The sequence below is a fragment of the Pongo abelii genome, chromosome 5, assembly GCF_028885655.2.
Source record: "Pongo abelii isolate AG06213 chromosome 5, NHGRI_mPonAbe1-v2.0_pri, whole genome shotgun sequence".
NCBI lineage: Eukaryota > Metazoa > Chordata > Mammalia > Primates > Hominidae > Pongo > Pongo abelii.
In genome coordinates, this window is record NC_071990.2 from 80,176,436 (window position 1) to 80,198,193 (window position 21,758).

Below are 21,758 nucleotides of genomic sequence, written 5' to 3' on the forward strand. Positions count from 1 at the left end.
CACAGGCTGCTTGTCCACAAAAGCAGCAAAGCATCTCTATGGAATACCTCCATATGGATCTGTAAAGAAGAGTCCCACTTCAATCAAAGACAGCAGATTATGATGTAAGATAACATGTGTAGTTTTTAAGATTCCATACTGACAAGCTTCTGTTGTTTTAAAAAAAAATTTTGGGTGTTGATTCAGAAATTAATGCTAAATAGATAATGATCTCCCTCTAATGACATGCTTCATCATGTTACTTATTCTCTTCTCTCAAAAATACACGATGTCATTTAATCTTCACAATAACCTTGTAAGATAGGATCAGCTCTATTACACTTCTGGAAGATGTTAAGAAAAGTTAATTATTTGACAAAAGTTGTAATTAGCAATTGGCAAACACTCCAACCTAACTTCTGACTCCAAAGTCAGTGTTTTTACTATTCTACTCTGGCTGCTGAGTTCTAATTTTTATTTTGTCTTAGATGAGGTAGATAGAATATAATCACTTATATATGGATATGTATTTCAAAAATGTAGCATTTAGTATGGAAAATACATATTTGGGTCTCTAAGACTTTTCTATGAATTCTAAAATGTAGATGTCATATCCATCTTACCTACTGCTGATAAATCGTTCACCTCTTAATAATCAGTGAACTTCACAGTGCAACCCCATCATATCTTATGAGAGAAGTGCCTCGTTCCTGGGAATAAGGAGTGCTGAACAAGTAACTAACTTTTAATGTTTATTCCTTATTTTTATTCCATATTATTTTTTGATTAAAATTTTTAATAAAAAAAGAATATTTTTTGTATGTCAAAAATTCCTTCATCAGGGGAACCATGACTCCTCCATTCCACAAAAATCCTGTTCATTCCATGAAGTGGGTAAGAGTAGGGATCCATCCTTTCCCTGCACAAGACCACCAACCTTAATGCTGAGCACACAGCATTCCTTGGGCCAGTCAGACTTCTGCCAGACTAGACGTTCTTTTTGCAGGGGGTGGGAGAAGGCGCATGCCAGATGAAGGAATGATGTGTGTTCAAGGCTACCAACTGTAACAACTGCAATATTATCAAATGTAAAGTTTCTCTGAAAATGAGACCCAGCAGTGGACAAAGTAAGTACTAGTATTCGAACCTCCAGATCCAACCACACTTTATTAAGCTTTCCGGATTTGAGACAAGAGTAATTTCCTTATTTTGCTTAAGCTAGTTTGATTTGGGTTTCTGTTACCACTTAAAGAGTCAGGCCTGGCACGGTGGCTCATGCCTGTAATCCTAGCACTTTGGGAGGCCGAGGCGGGTGGATCACCTGAGGTCAGGAGATGGAGACCAGCTGGCCAACATGGTGAAACCCCGTCTCTACTAAAAACACACAAAAAAATTAGCTGGGTGTGGTGGCAGGTGCCTGTAATCCTAGCTACTCGGGAGGCTGAGGCAGGACAACTGCTTGAACCCGGGAGGCAGAGGTTGCAGTGAGCCGAGACTGCGCCATCACATGCCAGCCTGGGGGACAAGAGCGAGACTTCATCTCAAAAAAAAAAAAAAAAAAGTATTAAAACAAAACTCTTTCTAAAATATTTCTTTAGATTTCTCATATTGAGGCCACTGAATGTAATCTACTACCTGTGTAATCTCATGGGTAACCTATAACATATATCACAATCTATTAGTTGTAACTGAAAATGAGAATAATAGTACTTATTTGGAAAAACTTTGTGAGGAATAAAGCACATAAAAATGCCAACTGCCATGCCTGGCATTCAGCAAAAATTGTTCTCCGCAATTATTGTCTTTCCAAAACAACAGCAGCAGCTAACGTTTGAGTGCTTCTGGTTCTAAGCAGTTTTTCTTGTATTAATTTCAAGTTAATGCGATTACTATGAGGTAGGCACTCTAATTAGCCCTGTTTTATAAAGAAGAAAACAAAGGTGCAGAGAGGTTTTGTCACTTATCCAAGGATACACACAGACATTAAGGGACAGCTGAGGTATGAATTACCTATCACATTATGCAACCCAAAAGTTCTGTGGGTTTGAAAGTTTCTGGATTTTGTTTTCTCTTTGCTGTGAAGCTGTAAACTCATCTCTCCTTCTTATGTCACTGAACCCGTCTTTAGAAAATCCTTTCAAAGTTTAGTTTTTTTACTCTTCTGTGGGTTAGGAAACAAACTCATCAATCTTACTGCAAATTTATTTATTATTATTTTTACTTAAGTTCCAGGTTACATGTGAAGAATGTGCAGGTTTGTTACACAGGTATATGTGTGTCATGGTGGTTTGCTGCACCCACCTACTGACTTATCCTTTAAGCTCCTTCTCCTCATCCCCGACCCCTCAACAGGCCCCAGTGTGTGTTGTTCCCCTCCCAAATTTAATACTGAATAAAGTAAGGAGAGTTCTAAGTGCAGATAAAAAAGACATATTTAGTACAGAGGTTTATGATAATTTGGAGGTTTAAAAGCTTTTTCTGCTTATGTCTTGTGCAAAGTATAGCATTAATGTATTACACATTCATACCTGTATTCTATTTGTTCATTCTTTTTTCCCTACAAGAAACTCATAGTTAGCCATGGTAATAGCAGCTAATGTTTACTGAGTGCTTATAATGTGCCAGGCACCTGCCAAGCATAAACCTAAGTATTTCATTTACTCATAACCACCATAAGAAGTACTATTAAAGACCAATAACAGCTGAGCAAGCTGTAGTCCAGGGACACACAGGGAACAGTGGGAGGGCAGGGATGGAACCTTGTGCAGTCTGGCTCACTGTGCTCTTCATCCACTTGTGAAGACAGGGGCCTGTCTGGTTTACTCTCCACGCTCTCCTGCCATCTAACACAGTCTAGGGCATCCAGAAAGCACTAGTGGTTAATTTTTTTAAATTCTCCTAAATAGACTCGCTTGAACCTGGAAGGCAGAGGTTGCAGTGAGCCAAGATTGCGCCACTGCATCCAGCCTGGGCGACAGAGTGAGACTCTCAAAAAAAAAAAACAAACAAACAAACAAACAAAAAACCCAAAAACAAACAAACAAACAAAAACTCCTAAATAAAAGGAGAGCAATTTCAAGTGATATAAAAGGAGACTTTAACATAAGAAAGTTTTGTGTAGAAGGGGAAAAACTTTTTAAGGCAGATTCGTCGCAATTTATGGTAACTTCTTTAATCCTAAAAAAATCTGTATTATCCCACAATACAAATTTCCCTTCCCCTTTTCATCAGGCAGATTTACATGCTGTATCCAACTAACAACTAGTCGGGGATACCAGAAGCCGAGTATCTCAGAAAATGAGGTGGAAGAGGATGATCAGAAAAATTGCAAGTCAGCCATGGAATAAATTGGTGTTTATTTCACAATTCAATTTAATCCTCTTTACCCTCATCTTTTTTTTAAAAAAAATTATGAGCAATATGTGCCATTACGATAGCCATTAAGGGTGAAAGGATTAATTAAAACTATAATTATCTGATAAGACTAGCATACTGTCTAACCTGATTTAGAGCAAATTCATCTACTTCAACTAAAAATACTCAACATAAAAAAAGGTATAATGAAACAAAAATTAACCCTGCAGGGCCTGTTTCCACATATTTTCTAAGTAACCTCAGGTATCACTTAAATAAAGAGTCATAGTGCATTTTTAATTTTTATTAGTAACAGTTCTGAGTACAAATAAATTTAATGACATTTAGAAAAAAAAAACAATTTACCCTGTAAGGTTTGTTCATAAGTAAAACCCTGTTTTGTACATTTTAATCTCCAATTTTAATGCTTAATATCATAATGCCTTTAAATCTATAACTTAACTTTAGGTTTAATTTTAATAATTCTGTCTTGTTGCATCTTGTTAAAGAGATCATCAGGTAGAAAAAAAGCAAAAAACTAATTTAAATGACGTGAATAAAAAACTTAACTAAAAAGTTTTAAAAGCCTTTAAAACAACCTAAAAATTAGAATACTTTTGGCAGAAAAATTAGCAGCTAGGAACAAAATTAACATTACATAATATTTTACCAATAACTGCATTACAAATAATATCGTTTTACATATATTAGAATGATTTGCAACATATTATAGTAAAAGGTTATACATATCAGACATACAAATCTATTAAGAAAACTTTTTAATATAGTTTAGCACTTTTGAGAGATTCTGTTCCCAATAAATGAAAGGAACACAATTTAGAAGATGATAGGTGGTACATCTTTTAATTGGAGACCTAACCAGGTAAGTCTTGACAAATAGTCATGCAATGAAATTCAATAATATGCATTTATAAGAACTCAGAATAACACAGTAACTCCTTCCCTCATCAGTATGTATGACTGGCATCAGAAATCATACTACGAGCAAATGCTAGTAAATTCTTGAAAAAAACAGCTCACTTTAGAGTAAGTGCCAATCTAAATTTTTTATTCTTCCCAACACACTATTTCCGCCACTCTTCATTTTAATAATGTTTTCTCCTTGGGTTGGTGGTATATTACTGCTTTTTAAAGACCAATCATACCCAGCATGATCCAAGGTCATCAACTTCTCTATAAGCTGACGTGAATTACAAACAGCTAAAAGACCAATGCATTTAAACAGAAAACTATCCACTCTAGTCAACAAGGCAGAAGTCCTATGTCTAAAACACTTCTATCCAAAGTTGCTTTAAAACTAATCCTGTAAGTCCAATAGTATTACACTATTGTTGTCTCCTTGGTTTGAGGACAAGTTCAAATCTTAAAAGCATTAACATTGCCAAATTATATTACTCTGGACATAACTGAACTGAAGATCTTTCTATAATATATTGGGATAAAGTTTCTTCTATTCTTTGCAATTGGTATGTATTTCTACTATTCCTTGCATTTGGCATGAAATCTTACACCCAGTCACTGAGATACAAAGTGTGTAGGAGAACAAGGAGAGGAATTACACTGTACCCAAGCTTCTGGGGGCTATGACAGAAAGCAACTAACTGTCCTTGCAAACAGAGAAATGTCTTCTGAACTCAACGTAATATTCTAACAGAATTGTAGGTAAGTGATTTCAGTAAATACTGAAATTGGGAAATGAGTAGTGTTAGCTGTGGGTACTTTCAGAGGAATGGGAAATCCCAATGTTCTGACTGCTATCACTCAAGAGTAGCTCAGCACTGCCATGTAAGATAGGGACCCCTGGCCCTATCCATAAAGGGAAGGGCTCCTAAGAAGCACTGGTTCTCCACCACCCGGAGCTACACTTCCCAACACAGACTTTCACCCTTAATTTTCATTCAACAATTAGTGGGAAGACTGTATTTAGCAGAGTGAGAATATGATCAAAAATAAATACATAAATAGGGATAAAAGTAGAAAAGGAATACCACCTCCAGTGCAGTTAAACTTGCCATAGCACTGGATGAACAGTTAAAATCTATTTCATTTTTCAAGACACATTTTTATTTTTGGTTTCATTCAAAAAAGCCTCCTTCATTCTTGGCAAACTATGTGGTGTATGTATGATCTACTTCTTTTTAACTGCATTGTATTTAGCTATTAAAAATCATTCCTTAGTAAGGACATTTTAGCATTAAAAAGTCTAAATGTTTATAATAAATACTGTATTAAAATATTTCAATATTTACAATTAGAAAAAATGTATACTCCAGTCAGTCATCTCAGTGCTACTTCTTCAATTTCATCTTCTACAGAATCAACTGCTTTTACTGCTGGTTTATCGTCTGCATGTTTTAATCGGTGTCTATTTGGATTAAAACTTCTTCCTTCACTGAGGAAAAAGTCTTCATCTTCATCATGTTCTTGATCTCTGCTGCCTTTATTCCCAGGGAGAAAATTTAGAGGGTCAATGTCTCCTTTACCGGAAGCGACAGAATTTGGGTCACTGCTTTTGGAGGAAATGGTGCTGCTACCACTGGCACCAAATAACTGTTCCATCAAATTAGCTTTTTTCTCTTTTCTTGTAATTAAATCTACACCATCTTTACTAAGTTTTTCCATACTGTTTCTTTGGAAATCCAAAAAACTACTTTTTTGACTAAATGGATTTGACCTCTCTGATGTTTTTGCAAATGAAGGCACATAGCTACCAAATGCAAACTCATTAGGGGAGGCTGGACTTCTAACATTTCCTGAATTCTGACCTTCTCCTTTTGGAGTTGAGAAACTGATGTCTTGCAAATGATGCCCATTAAATAATCTCTCTGAGGATTCAGAGAACCTGTATGTTTTGGGGCTTCTCTCTGGGGAGTGTAGTTTTGATTCAAAATCAGGTAACAATGGCAAAACAGGGTATTTTAGATTTCGAGAATCTTGGAGTTCTCTGTCAATTTCATTCAGTTTAGCAAGTAGCATTTCTCTCTTCAGTCTTTCTTCTTCCTCTCCTTGCAATTTATCCATATTCTGAATTGGATACATTCCTAGTTGGTACCTTCCAGTTTCCCACTCTGGCTTTTCTTCTCTTTCCAGTAAAGATGTCTTTTCTTTTTGCTTTTTATCAAGTTCTTCTCTTTCCCATTCTGTATGAAATCAAATTTTTTAAATGGGATTTTGTAACAGTCAATATTTTTAATAGGAAAACTATCAACTTTTATAAAACAACCATATTTAATTTGGGTATTATAAATCAAGTGAGAAAAGACATCATAAATTTCATTTCTATACTTGATATTCTGGGATTAGAGAATAATATATTTAATACGTATTGTATTTAAGATTCTCATTTATAAAAAAATTTGTTCTTTGAGATACTGACGGAGAAGAAAGTTTCTTTGCCTATTTTTTATAACTAATATAATGCTATATGGTGGGGATGGATGGATGGATAGATGGAGCAAAGACTTTACACTTAAAAATAAATGAAACCTTTCAATGTCATATCCTGAGATAGACTTATGTGGTATTCTGACAGAAGATGCATTAACTTGAATCTAATTAAGAGAAAACTTCAGACAAACCCAAAATGAAGAACATTCTATTTTTAAAAATGGGTCTATATTCACCAAAAATGTTAATCTCTCACACACATTCTCTTTTTCCTTCCCTCTCTCTCTCTATATATATATGTAACAAAAATCTCTGGATTAAAGAAGACTGAAGAGATATGAAAACTAAATGCAATTCATGATCTTGTACCAGAGGGAAGAAAATTCTATCAAGAACAATATTGTATCAACTGACAAAATCATGATATGAATGATAGTTCAGATAAATGTGTTGCGTCAAAGTTAAATTTCCTGAAGTTGAAAACTACATTAGAATACAGTCTAAGAGAATGTCCTAGTTTGGGGAAATATACATACAAGTATTTAAAGGTATGGGCATGACACAACTCACTCACAAATAGTTCTTTAGCTATTCTTGCCACTTTAACTTTGAAACTACTTCCAAATGAAAAAATTAAAAATTTTAAAATATGTAAGAATACTACAAGTATAGTAACTTTAGTAAATGGCATCTGAATTCTACTTCATCAGAATTTTCTGAATGCAACTTGTCCTTATTCCCTAACCCTAAATAGCAAATGACTTACAGTGTTCAATTTTTTTCTTTCCTTAATAACACTATTCAAATGTGTATGGCTCCTGATAAGCCATCCCCTACCACTGTATCCACCTTTCTTTGTTCTACCTAACCAATTCACAGTTAAGCTGGAAGATATTAGAAGATGCTCACTCTCTCTTTCTCAAGGGAGGCTGATTTGTCACATGCTTAAACAAACTCTTTTTCTTACCATCCTCCAGCTTTTCAACCTCCTGTTTTACGACATGGAGTTCTTCATCTTTAACAAATTTTTCTTCTCTTTCCATAATTGGGTTTAGAATCCCTGTTTCTCCATGCCTGTCTTGCTTTTGAGATTGCAAATCCTATTATACGTTAAAAAAAATGCAAGTTCACAAATTATAGAAAAGGGGGGGAACTAAACAACACAGATTTATCCATTAAACATGATTACCAACTAAGTTAAAAATTAATGCAAATTTTCAATTAATGAATCAGTAAATCACAAGTTATCACTCCTTGAAAAATTCTTCAAAACCACACAGGATTATTTCCGTTAAAATTGTAAAGAAGCATTTATAAGACATATTAGAACCAGTATAACTGAAGTAAAGCCAAAACGGTACATAAAATTCTGAAGAGACAAGTTTTAGAAGTATCCTTGCTTTGTGCATTTTCACCAAAAATCTGATTAATTCAGTTAACCAGAAATGGCTATTTGCCAACTATGTGCATTAAGTGAGATGTTGTTGAACTATAACATAAGCAGTGACAATACTATGTCCAAGCCTCCAATTAATATATTTTATAATATTCAAACCAAATAAAAATGTTACAAACTTAAAATTCCTTGTTTCCTATGGTAACTTTCAAATATATGGGTGTGTGATTTTTCTTAATAAAAGTGAAATATCTATTATTAGTAAAGACTTGTCTAGTATCCATTTTCATCTTCTCCCTTTTAGTAACAGAATCCTGTGAGTTTTAGCAGGACAGAGAGTTGCTTAGCTGGAGACTACATTTGCTACCCTCCCTTGCAGCTAGAAAGGACTAATGGAAGGTGAGTGGAAGTACATGTGCAACTTCAGATCACATTTATAAAACCAAATGCTGCTGGCCCTCCATTTCCTTGTTGCCCTTTCCCACAGGGGTGGAAAGCCAGTTCCAACCACACATAAGAGGGCTACACTCTTTAAAATGGAAGATCAACAAGACAGGGGATGACTACCATGAAACAAAGCTGTCTACCAACTGTGAACTACCAACTGACTTCAGTCTATTACAAGAGAGAGAAATTTTTATCTCACTTGAGCCACTCTATTAAGTCTTTTTCCAATAGCAACTTAGCTCGTACTCTAACTAAGCTACCATTTGGTGAGGCCCTTTACGGTGGCAGGCTCAGTCTAAAGAGCTTTATAAACGTCATGATTATTTCCAATTTCATCTGACTAAAAAAGAAAGAAAAAAGAAAAAACAATTTCATGATTACTCATTGTCACAACCCTGAAAAGTAATCCACCCTCATTTTATACATGAGAAAACTGAGGCTCCAAGAAGTCACACAACTAAAATGTTAGAATTTCACTAAAATGAGAGCTAACTCCAAGGCTATATACTCTTACACTCTTTTCACTATACCAGGTTTCTATTCCTTCTGTTGAATGTATACTATAAAAAGACCTATATTTTAGTCCTCTTAAAGTTAACAATTACTTTGTTATTCCTCACTTTGTGATTTCAAAAAGACAAATCAACATGATCTAGTCTCAATGACAGTACAAATACAGAAACACACTTAGCGGATACAACTAACTTGTTTGAATTATCAACAAAAATAAACAAATAAAAAACTAGAATATACACAGAAATCAAATCAGTTCATCCTTTCTGTTTTATACCTCAAGACGAGACCTCAGGGTCATTGGGAAACTTATAAGGTATAAAAATATACCATTGTATGAAGTATGCTAGGTTGCCGATACATTGTTTTCTTTGGAGTTTAAGTTGTAAACACTAAAGATAAAACTCTCTTACAGAAAGAGACTTTCCAGTGATTCAGAATGAAGGTCCTTTTAAATGAAAGTCCAACAGAGACCCCTTGAATTCTACTCTAATTTGAACAGGATAAGGTCCAATTCCACTGCCATTACCTTGTTCATTATTCAGTTAGTTAACATGTAAAATTCTCCTATATAGAGGACCAAAAAAAAAAAAATTAAACCTAGGCAAATTCTAACAAATCATTTGAAAACTACTATTACTTGCTACTAAACATAAAAGTACTGAGGGTTTTCCAAGACTATCTTGGTACATAAGAGAAACTTAGAAGCCAAATTCTTCTCTTCTGCCTCCAACCCAGGAGGCACAATCCATCATTCTGAAGCACCTGAAATATGTGATGTAAACTAAAAGAGTCAAGCCAAAGGAATTTTTTTTTAATTTTATTATTATTATACTTTAAGTTTTAGGGTACATGTGCACAACGTGCAGGTTTGTTACATATGTATACATGTGCCATATTGGTGTGCTGCACCCATTAACTCATCATTTAGCATTAGGTATATCTCCTAAAAGCCAAAGGAATTTTATAAAATACACGATACCTCTTTCCCTTCAAAAAGGTTAGTTGCATATTCATATAGATATAGTACTAGCTTCATTACTGAAATTTTAAAATGTCTGATATTGTGTTTTTAGGAATAACTTCAGACTGAGTTTGGTACATAACAATACTGCTAAACTCACCAAAGTAAGATGTCCTGGTTCTTCCCATTTGTTTTCGTAACACATAATTGTTTCTGGTGTTAAAGGATATTCTTCTGGCTTGAAGTCTTCCATGGTTTGTACTCCTTTTGTACACAGGTCTGCAAAATCACTCTGGCATGCAGCTACAGTGAAAATTATTTTTAAAAAATTATTACAATGAATAATGCTAAAATATATGGAATTCAGCTGGCATATACATGTACATTTATATGCACCACTTCATTTAAATGGTGAATATATATATTCACCTATATATATTCACTATATAAATATAATGCATGTTTTGCTCAGCTTGGCTAATACTCACTATTTTTGTTTCTAGGATTTACTGGCAATTATATGATTTGGGGAGAATTCTGACTATAAATGCTTTAAATTTCACAACATTTATACTTTAAAATCTTGCAATTCACTTAAGAGGGAAATTATACTTTTGTTAAAAAAAGAAAGTAAAACTACAAATAACAATACAAAATATTTATAGGTGAAATCAACTGACAGCTAAGATTTACTTTAAAATACTCTAGAGAAAAGTAAAAAAACAGATGAAATAAAACTGGTAAAAAGCATAACTGTTAAAGCTACATGATACGTAAATGAAAGTGCATCATATTACTCTCTCTACTTTGGGGTATATTTGCATATTTTCAAAAACATTAAAAAAATTATAAAAAGGAAATTTCAAAAAGTTATGTAAAACAATTTTAACGGCATCACTTCAGGGGAAAAAACGGAGAAAACTGAAAAGGATTTCTGAAAATTATTAGGAAATTTAAATCGCAACAAATACATTTATTTTAAATATATTTCAATGAGGTTCTTTTCCTTCCCTTCCATTTCAGAATTATTGTACTATCACTAAATAATAGCAATAATATCAGTTTTTGAACAATCATATTTACTATACCATTTTTTCTTAATGCAAGTTCTTTCTCTTTATTTGGAGAGGACTTTGGCAGACGATTAGAATATATATTTTTTATATCCAGTTCTCTCTCCTTTTCCTGAAAACAAATGGAATACAATTACGGAAGTAGAGCCTCTGCTTAAAACAAAACAAAACCCCTCACTTTGTCATCTGGTATTTTCTTACTATATTGAAAGATACCTGGTTCAGCTTCCTTTTGTAACTACCAAACTATAGAAAGAAATGTCTCTAGCATACTGAGGTTAGGATAGAGGAATAATTTTCCCTAAAAAGTCTAATATGTCCTGGAAATTAAAAAAATTAAGGCAAATTTCATTTTCTACTCATTCTTACCTGATATAGGTAGTACTGTCTTAACTGAGACACACAGACAAATAATTTAGTTAGTATCTCTCAAATGTAAGTTCTGAAATATTGATGAGTTAAAAATTAGACCACTCTTTTATACAAAGGCATACTTGACCATTTTGGGGCTGTGGCTTTTTCTGAGAATTTGATTAACAAAAAGAAAACATAAGATAATATATAATTTTGCACTATGTTACACAAAATTTTGTGCAAAATTTCATTCTATCTAGAACTCATTGATGACTTCTACGTAGAATGAAGAATACCTGTTTTAACAAAATTAAATAATTTGAATACTTTCTCTAAACACTGTGAAAATGAAGGGCATCATTTGAAACAACTTCAAAAATAATAAATCATTGGGTGATCTGAGGAAAAACACTGAATTATTTAACCATCCAACACAGTGAAGCTCTAGTTCCCATAATTTTCTTCTATGATTTTACAATTTACTTCAGTTACATCATTTCTATTGGTCTATTCAGTGTTCCACCTTTTTTGTTTTTGTTTTTAATTTCACTTTGTTATAGTGATTATACAAACAAACCTTTTCTAGGTGCTAAAGATAATATCAGAATTTTGTAAATTATATTGTACCAACTTACAAATATGAATAGTAACATTTAGTGTTTTAAAATATTTAATTTTCATCTAGTACACATTATGGAAAACATAATGCAATTTAAAATACTTACCTTTAATTTGTGATATAGTCGCTGTACCTCCTTTTGAAGAACTTTATTTTCATCATGAGCCTCATATGCCCTTTTCCTTTCAGCAAGCAACTGTCGTTGGAAACTGTTAGTACTCAGTTCAAGGTTTTTTGATAGCTCCTATATGTATAAATACATAAAAAGCAGTAATTTAAAAAAAATTCCAACAATAAAACATAACACATGGCAGTGTCAAAATGATGTTTTTAGTAGTATTGTCCAAGACCTACAAATCAGACTGGGCATAGCATTCATGTACATAAGCTGGGAAACAGATTTACCAACAATTTAGTAAGGTATCAAGCCTATTATTCCTATCTTTGCTTTTCATAGTAATTTGTAAATAAATTCTTAAGGCTGGGATGGTGGCTCATGCCTATAATCCTGTGCTTTGAGAGGCCTAGGCAGCAGGAGCACTTGAGACCAGCCTAGACAACAAAGCAAGACTCCATCTCTATAAAATAAGAGTTTAAAAATTAGCTGGGCATGGTGGTGCATGCCTGAGTAGTCCCGGCTATGCAGGAGGCTGAGGCGGGAAGATCACTAGAGCCTGGAAGTCTGCGCCAGTGAAATGAAGGCTTGGTAGACAGAACAAGACTATCTTAAAAAAAAAAAAAAAAATCTTAAGCACACACACATTGCTTGGGCAAATAATAAGATACCAAGACAGATAAAATTACACAGCACTACCAAAGCTGCGGAGAGTACCTAGAGTAAAACATCTGTAGATAAAAACAACAGCCATTTCCATCCATGGTCTTCAAACATGTTCCATCAAGTTTATAAAATAATTTATGTTAAAATATTTTCTTTTAAAATAACTTGTCAAGACACCATTTCTAACTTGCGGGCTTTTTTTTAAAGCATCTTATAGATAGATAGATAGATAGATAGATAGATAGATAGATAGACAGACAGATAGATAACAAATATAATAAATGTTTATTATAAGTATAAATAAAACAACAAAGAAAAATAGAAAATAAAAAGCAGTTACAATCTCATTACATTGTGATAATCACTGCCGACATTTTGATGTATATAATTTGAGACTCTGATGTATCTTTCTCAGTAAATAAAACCATAAATACCTAAAAGTCAATATACTGTAATAACACAATCTTTTTCAATGGGATAGTATTGTACTTTACAGATTATCATAATTTAACTAAATTCTGCTGTTCATTATTAGGGTGCTCCAATTTTTCCTAGAGTGAACATCCTAATACACATAACTTTAATCATGTATTATTTCCTCAGGGTAAATGTTAAGAAATAAAGTGTCTCAGACTTTATCTAAATCAAGAACTCCTGACCTTTGAAAGGTCCCATTAAGCAAATGAAAAGATAAGCCACAGACTAGGGAAAATATGTGCAAATCCCCTATCTGCTAAAGCAGGGGTCCCCAACCCCTGGGCTGCAGACTGCTACTGGTCTGTGACCTGGTAGGAACCGGACTTGCACAGCAGAAGGTGAGTGGCAGCGAGCAAGCACGAGCATTACCACTTGAGCTCTGCATCCTGTCAGATCAGCAACAGCATTAGATTATCATAGGAGCACAAACCCTATTGTGAACTGTGCCTGCGAGGGTTCTAAGTTGTGCTCTCCTTATGAGAATCTAATGCCTGATCATCTGAGGTAGAACAGTTTCAGCTTGAAACCATCCCCCTCAACCCTGTCCATGGAAAAATTGTCTTCCATGAAATCAGTGCCTGGTGCCAAAAAGGTTGGAGACCGCTGTACTAAAGGACTTGTATGAAGAAATGTATAGCGTTATCCCTCTGTGTCTGTAGGGGATTGGTTCCAAGACTCCTGTGGATACCAAAATCCAGGCATACTCAAGTCCTGCAGTCAGTCCTGTGGAACCTGAGTATATAAAAAGTCGGGCCAGGCGCGGTGGCTCATGTCTGTAATCCCAGCACTCTGGGAGGCCGAGGCAGCGGGATCACAAGGCCAGGAGATTAAGACTATCCTGGCTAACACGGTGAAATCCCGTCTCTACTAAAAATACAAAAAATTAGCCAGGTGTGGTGGCACGTGCCTGTAGTCCCAGCTACTCGGGAGACTGAGGCAGGAGAATCGCTCGAACCCGGGAGGCAGAAGTTGCAGTGAACCAATATCACGCCACTGCACTCCAGCCTGGGTGACAGAGCAAGACTACATCTCAAAAAAAAAAAAAAAAAAAAAAAAAAAGTCGGTCTTCCGCATCCAAAGGTTTCACACACTGCAAATACTTTTATTTCTGCATTTGGTTGTGGAATGTGGAACCTGTGGATATGGTGGGCCTACCGTGTTTATTGAAAAAAAAAAAAATCTTTGCATAAGTAGACCCACTCAGTTCAAACCCATGTTGTTCAGTGGTCAACTATATATTACATCTAAACATCTGTATCTGTCCCACAAAATTCAGTAACATGAAACCAAACAGCTCAGCAAAAAAATGGAGGAAATATGTAAACAGATAATTCACCAAAAAGATATCCAGAGACAAATGGGCATATAGAACAATGCTTCAATATCGTAAGTCATAAAGGAAACACAAATTAAAGCCACAATAAAACAATGCTATTTATCTATCAGAATGTCTAAAACTGGAAAAACTGAGCATACAAAATGGCAAGGATGAGTAGCAACCAGAACTCTCATACACTTTTGTTTTGGGGATGTATAATGGTGCCACCATTTTGGAAAACAGTTGGGCAGTAAAACATACATCTACTATATAACACATTCATTCCACAGTTAGGTCTTTACACAGGAGAAAGAGAAGCCAGTGTCTATACAAAGACTTCTGCATGAATGTTCACAGCAGCTTTATTTGCAATAGCCAAAACTGGAAACAATCCAAATGTCCATCAATGGGATGGATTAATGGATGAACAAAATGTCATATATATGTATACAATAAGGGTAATTACCACTTAGCAATAAAAAAGAATGAACAATTGATACTTGAAATAACATGTTTGAAACTCAAAATAGTTTTGCTAAAGAAACCAAGAATAAAATAATACATACTATATGACTCCACGTATATAAAATTCTTAAAATGCAAAGTAATTTATAGAGACAAACAGTAGATTAGCTGAGAAGTAGTGGGCAGGGATTGATAAAAAGGGGGGAGTACAAAAAGGCATTAAAACTTTTTATAGATCATAAAAAACAGTAAAAACAAGTGTGTAAGTTTTAAAAAATGAAGCTTCTGGGTTGACAGACATTAGTACAATTTTAAGGTTTTGAAAAACATTACTAAAATGCCCTTAGAAAAGGCTGTAACAATTTACATTCTCTTTGAAAGTCTAGTAGCCTTTATTTCACTAGATACTTACAATAACAGGATACTGTAATTCTTTAATCCATCAGATTGGCCTAAAGAAGGATACAATTATTTTAATTTGTTTTTATTTGATTACTACTAAAGTTAATTGTCATGTTTATTGCCCATCCATATTCTTCATGAAATGTTTTTGTAATGTAATAAGAATCTAAAAGATGACAAAATGAGGAAAAAGCAAACTGAAAAACAAAACAAGCAAAAAAGTTAAGAATTTTCCAGAATTGAAGATATCATGAGAGATGAAGTTGGAAAGAGCATCATGTAAATACTGGATCAGAAAAGAATCATCAACAGATGCTAAATTTTCATGAGGAACAAGATATTTACATATTCGTAAGGCAGCTCCACATAGACTGCTTATTGATTTCACTATAAGAGGAAGAACAGTTAATATATAAATGTTAGACAAGTTGAGCAACACTTTGGCTAGGAGATCAAAATTAACATTACTAGTGAAGGTCAGGAGACATCATGTGGCTCCAGATGTGATACCTTAAGAAGGAAAATAATATCACCTATTCAGTATTCTCACCAAAAATACAAAAACCCCATCTATACACAATGAAACATAAGAGAAATACGAAGTTAAGGATATTCTATTAAATGAAAAGGAGTATGGAGCTGTATGCTTCAAAAAATGTGAATGTCATAAATAAAACAACAGTATGTGGAAATGTTCCAGATAAAAGGAGGCTAGAAAACTGGACAATTCAGTATAATACTTGACCCTGGACTGGGTCCCACTGGAGAACAGAAAGTATTATAAAAGATACGATGATGGCCAGGTGCGGTGGCTCATGCCTGTAATCCCACTTTGGGAGGCCGAGGCAGGCAGATCATGAGGTCAGGAGTTTGAGACCAGCCTGACCAACATGGTGAAACCCCATCTCTACTAAAAATACAAAAATTAGCCAGGCATGGTGGTGCGCGCCTGTAATTCCAGCTACTCAGGAGGCTGAGGCAGGAGAATCGCTTGAACCCGGGAGGTGGAGGTTGCAGTGAGCCAAGATCGCGCCACTGCACTCCAGAGTGGGCGACAGAGCGAGACTCCGTCTCAAAAAAAAAAAAAGATACGATTAAGTCAACTGAAAAAACCTGTACTACAGACAGTAGATTAGAGGAAATTATTACATAAGTGTAAATCATAGTATAACCATAATTTTACTATGGTTCTATAACGGGCATAATTCCTATTCTGAAAAAATACACATTGATGCATTTAGGGGTAAAGGGCATGATGTATGCAAGTTACCCTCAAATAGCGAAAAAAAAAAAAAAGTATGTGTATATATGCATATGACAGACAGACCACATGAGAGAGCATGCATGCATATTATAAGACAAATGGGATAAAATGTTAGCAACAGATGAATCTGGGTAAACTGTATAGGAGTGTTCTTTGTACTGTTTTCAGATTCGTAACTCTCTGTAAGCTTGAAATTATTTCCATATAAAATATTAATTTAAAAAATCCTATCCCCCCCTAGATATTTTGGAGCAAAACAGGAAACCATTAAACTCAAAGAGAACGTGTTAAAAAAAATACCAGGGCTAAAAAATACTCAAGTTCCAAATGATAATAACTGTCAACCTGGAATCCAGCAAGACCCAGTGAAATTATCATTGAAGAGTGAAGATAAAATACACTCAGACAACTACTAAAAAGTGTTGCCACTCAGAAGCCCTCACTTAAACATATATTTCAGTCAGAAAGGAAGTGAACCCTGAAGGAACAATAATGAACAATGGTGACATGCAAGAAATAATGGTAAACTAAAAAATACTATTAAAATATTAAGAAGAAATTTTTAAAAAATTAAAAATACTGTTAAAAATTAAAAGATTAAGTAGAAAAAAAAAACCAAAAAAGCAAAAACAACTCCCAAATGAGGACTAAACCCAGTTTTCAGTGGTGAAATCTAACAAATTTTAAGAAACAGATTATCTGTAAAAAAGAACAGAAACGAAAAACTCTATGTCATTTTTGATGAGATTTTTTATAATCTTGATGTCAATAGTGGAAAAATAAAATCGTACACCATTCCAAAATATGAATATTGTTGCAAAAGTCTCAAATATTAGCAAAACGAATTCAGCAATGTGTAAAAATTGCATCACAACTAAACAGCACCTATCCCAAGAAGCAAAGAACGAGAGTAGTTTCACATTCAAAACAATCCATGATTTAAAACAAAAACCCTAGTAAGCCAGTAGTAGAAGAAAATTTCCTTACACATAAATACACACACAATTTCACAGAAAAAGATCCAGAAGGATACACACTAAAACACTAAAAGTGGTGACATCTGAGTGGTAAGAATGAGAATGTTTTCATTTTATCTTTTAATTTTTCTCTAATTAAAAATATATATACATGTACTGCTTATTAAAAAAAAGCTTCTAAAAATATGTTTAAGTAAAAATTAAAATGCTTCTCAGTAAACTATCGCAAGAACAAAAAACCAAACACCACATATTCTCACTCATAGGTGGGAATTGAACAATGAGAACACATGGACACAGGAAGGGGAACATCACACTTCGGGGACTGTTGTGGGGTGGGGGGAGGGGGGAGGGATAGCATTGGGAGATATACCTAATGCTAAATGACGAGTTAATGAGTGCAGCGCACCAGCATGGCACATGTATACATATGTAACTTACCTGCACATTGCACACATGTACCATAAAACCTAAAGTATAATAATGATAATAATAATAATAATAAAAGAAAAAAGAAAAAAAAAAAATTAAAATGCTTAGAAAAAATATATCCTACAACTTCAAAAGAGTAGTTACTTCTGAGCAAAGACAGTAGAAAAAGGATGTTTGGAGAAAAGATACAGGGAAACTTCAATGTAAGATCTTATTTTGCTAAAATAAGATCTAAAGCAAAAATAGCAAAATATCAAGTAGGTACATGAATGTTTTAAATATTCTCTTTTTTTGTATATCAAAATATTTCATAAAAATATTAGAAGTACTTTAAGAAATTAAAGAAACTAAATCAATAAAGAAGAAAATGCAAATAGTAGTTATCTTCGGCTGGCAAGACTATGGATATTTTTTCCCCACTTTTACTGTAAATTTCAAAACATCTTTAAACAAACATGTTAATAATACAATGAAATTTAAAATACTTAACATTTTTTCCAAAGGACATATCACAGAATTCTGTCTTGTTAATGGAAAGAAATAAAGGATTAACATAATTTAAAATTTTTGCAAGCAAACACAAAGGATAAGTTATTTTACCTTCATGTATTTTTTATTAGTAAAGGATTATAGATTTAAATAACAATATTGCATTTGTTAAAATAAGTCTATCAATGTCAGCTGTTTTAATATCTGTTCAGTGTTGTTATAGCTCAATTCTAAAGATTCAGATCCTTGTGTAAGCAAGGACCCTGCAGGTCACGAGTCCACCTTATAGTAATACTTTTTTACAGTATTCCTAGAAGGTAGACCTTGAATCTCTGCACAAATACTTCTGGTAGCAGAAAGCTTGATAATGCAAAGAATACTGGTTTCATTATTGGACGATTCCAATTATTAGGAAGCTCTTTTGAATGAGTGGAAACCAGTTTTCTAGTAATATCCATTAGGTTTGTATTGCCCTCAGGAAATAAATCTATTTCTCCTGCTCCATGTGACAGCCCTTTAAACAATGAAGTAAGTTACATTTTTCCTTATCTTTTCTATGATTCTGTGTTTCTTCCACTGTTTCTTTTATGTCAGCTTTTTGACCCCCTGGTTATCCTGTTTGCCTCCATATATCAGTTTGTTACCTAAAATCTCGTACTTGTTATTAGATGTGATCTGCCCAATACAATTAGAGTTATTATTACCTCTTAGGACAAAGGTACCACCATAGTGGGTTAACTTCTTCCCTTCTAATTTTTTAAGTGGCCATACAATTATAGGTTCATATACTTAAAAAATTATGCTTTAACTTCAATTACTTTTAACCCAGGGCTCCCCATAGTGTACACATAAAATAGATGGAAAAACACTGAAGTGAAACAGTTAACCTGACTAAATTTTATCTTGCTTATTTTAGGCCAGATTTTGAGCCTAGGGGGATCGATGTTGATCTTGTCGTCCATCAAATTCGTTGGGCCTCCTATTTTTGAACCTGTCCAGAACATATCTATCCATTCATTCTTTTAAGAAACACTAATTTTATGCCAGAGAGTGCCCAACGTTGCAAATAAAAAATTAAATAAGACTTGTTCTTGCTGTTAAGGAGCCTGGTCAAATTCACTGATAAATATGCTGAAAGGAACAGAGCCTACTAAGATAGCACTCGAGAGAACCCACCTAGAAACCTTCTCTCCAAATTGACAGCTATTTATTTACCTGCACCCTTTGGGTACAATTACTGATCCAATTGTAAAGCTTTCTAACACTATTTTCAACCAGTCCATACTTCTCCATTAAAATACAAACATTAAAGGCTTACTGAATTTACTATATAGTATCCATATTATATCCACTATATGCTAATAGATACAATATAGTTATATAATATATTGTATATAGTATATTGCATATTCTATATACTAATATATTGCATATACTATATACATCTATATTATAACTGTATAGAATTCTATAACTGTATATACTATACTTTCTATATAGTTCTCTCTATATAATATATAGAGTTCTATATAGTTCTCTATGTATAATATATAGAGTTCTATAACTGTATAGTATAACAGTATAGTATGTAGTACAGAATACAGATGTATAATATATAGTGTATACACATAGGAGAATATAGTAGATATAGCATATTTTCATGCACCATTCTAGCAATCCTAAGCAGGGGGGTGGGGGGGAAGAAAGTAAGAATAGTTCTAAGTAAGCAATATTTTCCAAAATATTTAAAAATCTGGTAGAGATTTTCATCAAGCTCACTGATTGATAATTTCTAACACCTACCTCTGTTTACCTCGGAAAACAATGGTATTTGCCTTTTTTCACTTTCTCACTTCTCCTAGTCTTCCTGACTCTCCAAAGTACAATGACAAAGGCTCTGGAATCACATTTGCAAGGTTCTTCAGTCCTCTGGAGGATAATTCATCTGAATCTGGAGACTGAGCTCATTTAAATGAGCTATCTATGTCTTACTATTTCTTCATCTGCTTTGAGCAGGACAAGATAGAGGCAAACTCATAATCCAATAGTTATGCTTCCTCTGTGCATTACAAGTCTGCCCTAAGTAATGGACCTTGTTCTTGTTCTAATGAAACCTGTTTTCTTTAAAGAAATCTGTTTTCTTTAAAAATCTTAAGCCTTTCCTTACCCTGAGCTTTTGTCTTCCAACATAGATTTTACTCCACAGTATTTACTAGTTAGCAACAAAAATAAAACAGATTTTAGAAGTGATTTCTGCTCAGCAAATGACATATAGAGAATTAGCATGATGACAGACTTTGAAAAAACAATTAGTATCTTTTACAGTTTTTAGATCATTTTATCAGAAGATGCTGATAAAATAACCAAAATTATAATATTTTAATTCCTGCTGTCATTTAAAACTATGAAAAAACACAAAATATACTATTATAAGAGGAACCTATCACTCAGCATTTACATGTGATAAAATTCCAAGGATTTTACTAAAATGGTAACAAAATAATAGAGCAACAGAAGACAGATTACTGCAATTCTACTCCCACACATGAGCTTCTAGTGACCTATATGATTCTTTTTTGTTTTGTTTCTTGAGACAGTCTCACTCTGTCACGTAGGCTGGAGTGCAGTGGCATGATCTTGGCTCATTGCAACCTCCACTTCCCAGGTTCAAGTGATACTCCTGCCTCGGCCTCCCGAGCAACTGGGATTACAAGGTGTGTACCACCACACATGACTAATTTCTGTATTTTTGGTAGAGACAGGGCTTCAACATGTTGGCTAGGCTGGTCTTGAACTCCTGAGCTCAACTGATCCGTCTGCCTTGGCCTACCAAAGTTCTGAAATTATAGGCATGAGCCACTGCACCCAGCCATGACCTATCTGATTCTATGTGACCAAGAAGAAGGCAAATAACATCTCTCAGTTTCCTAAACAGTTCAATGTTTGAGTTGGACTACAGAGTTCCCCATGGAGGTGTTTCAGAGGTTGCTTCAAGTTGTTAGGCATGTGAGTTTCTGAAGTCCCCTTTGTAACATAACTCTTCAAT

The 21,758-nt window shown here is 34.1% G+C and overlaps 1 protein-coding gene across 2 annotated transcripts in view; it reads right to left on the bottom strand.

Annotated features, from left to right (window-relative positions):
- Positions 1-3,622: 3,622 nt before the first annotated feature.
- LCA5 (lebercilin LCA5) overlaps positions 3,623-21,758 on the bottom strand; it is a 58,239-nt gene continuing 40,103 nt past the window's right edge. For both annotated transcript variants that reach the window (XM_024248673.3, XM_024248672.3), the window contains exons 4-8: positions 12,214-12,351; positions 11,150-11,246; positions 10,222-10,364; positions 7,709-7,841; positions 3,623-6,494 (exon numbers count right to left, since the gene is read on the bottom strand). In XM_024248673.3, the coding sequence (XP_024104441.3) occupies positions 5,632-6,494; positions 7,709-7,841; positions 10,222-10,364; positions 11,150-11,246; positions 12,214-12,351 (1,374 nt within the window). In that variant the 3' untranslated portion in view covers positions 3,623-5,631. The remainder of the gene's footprint in view (positions 6,495-7,708; positions 7,842-10,221; positions 10,365-11,149; positions 11,247-12,213; positions 12,352-21,758) is intronic.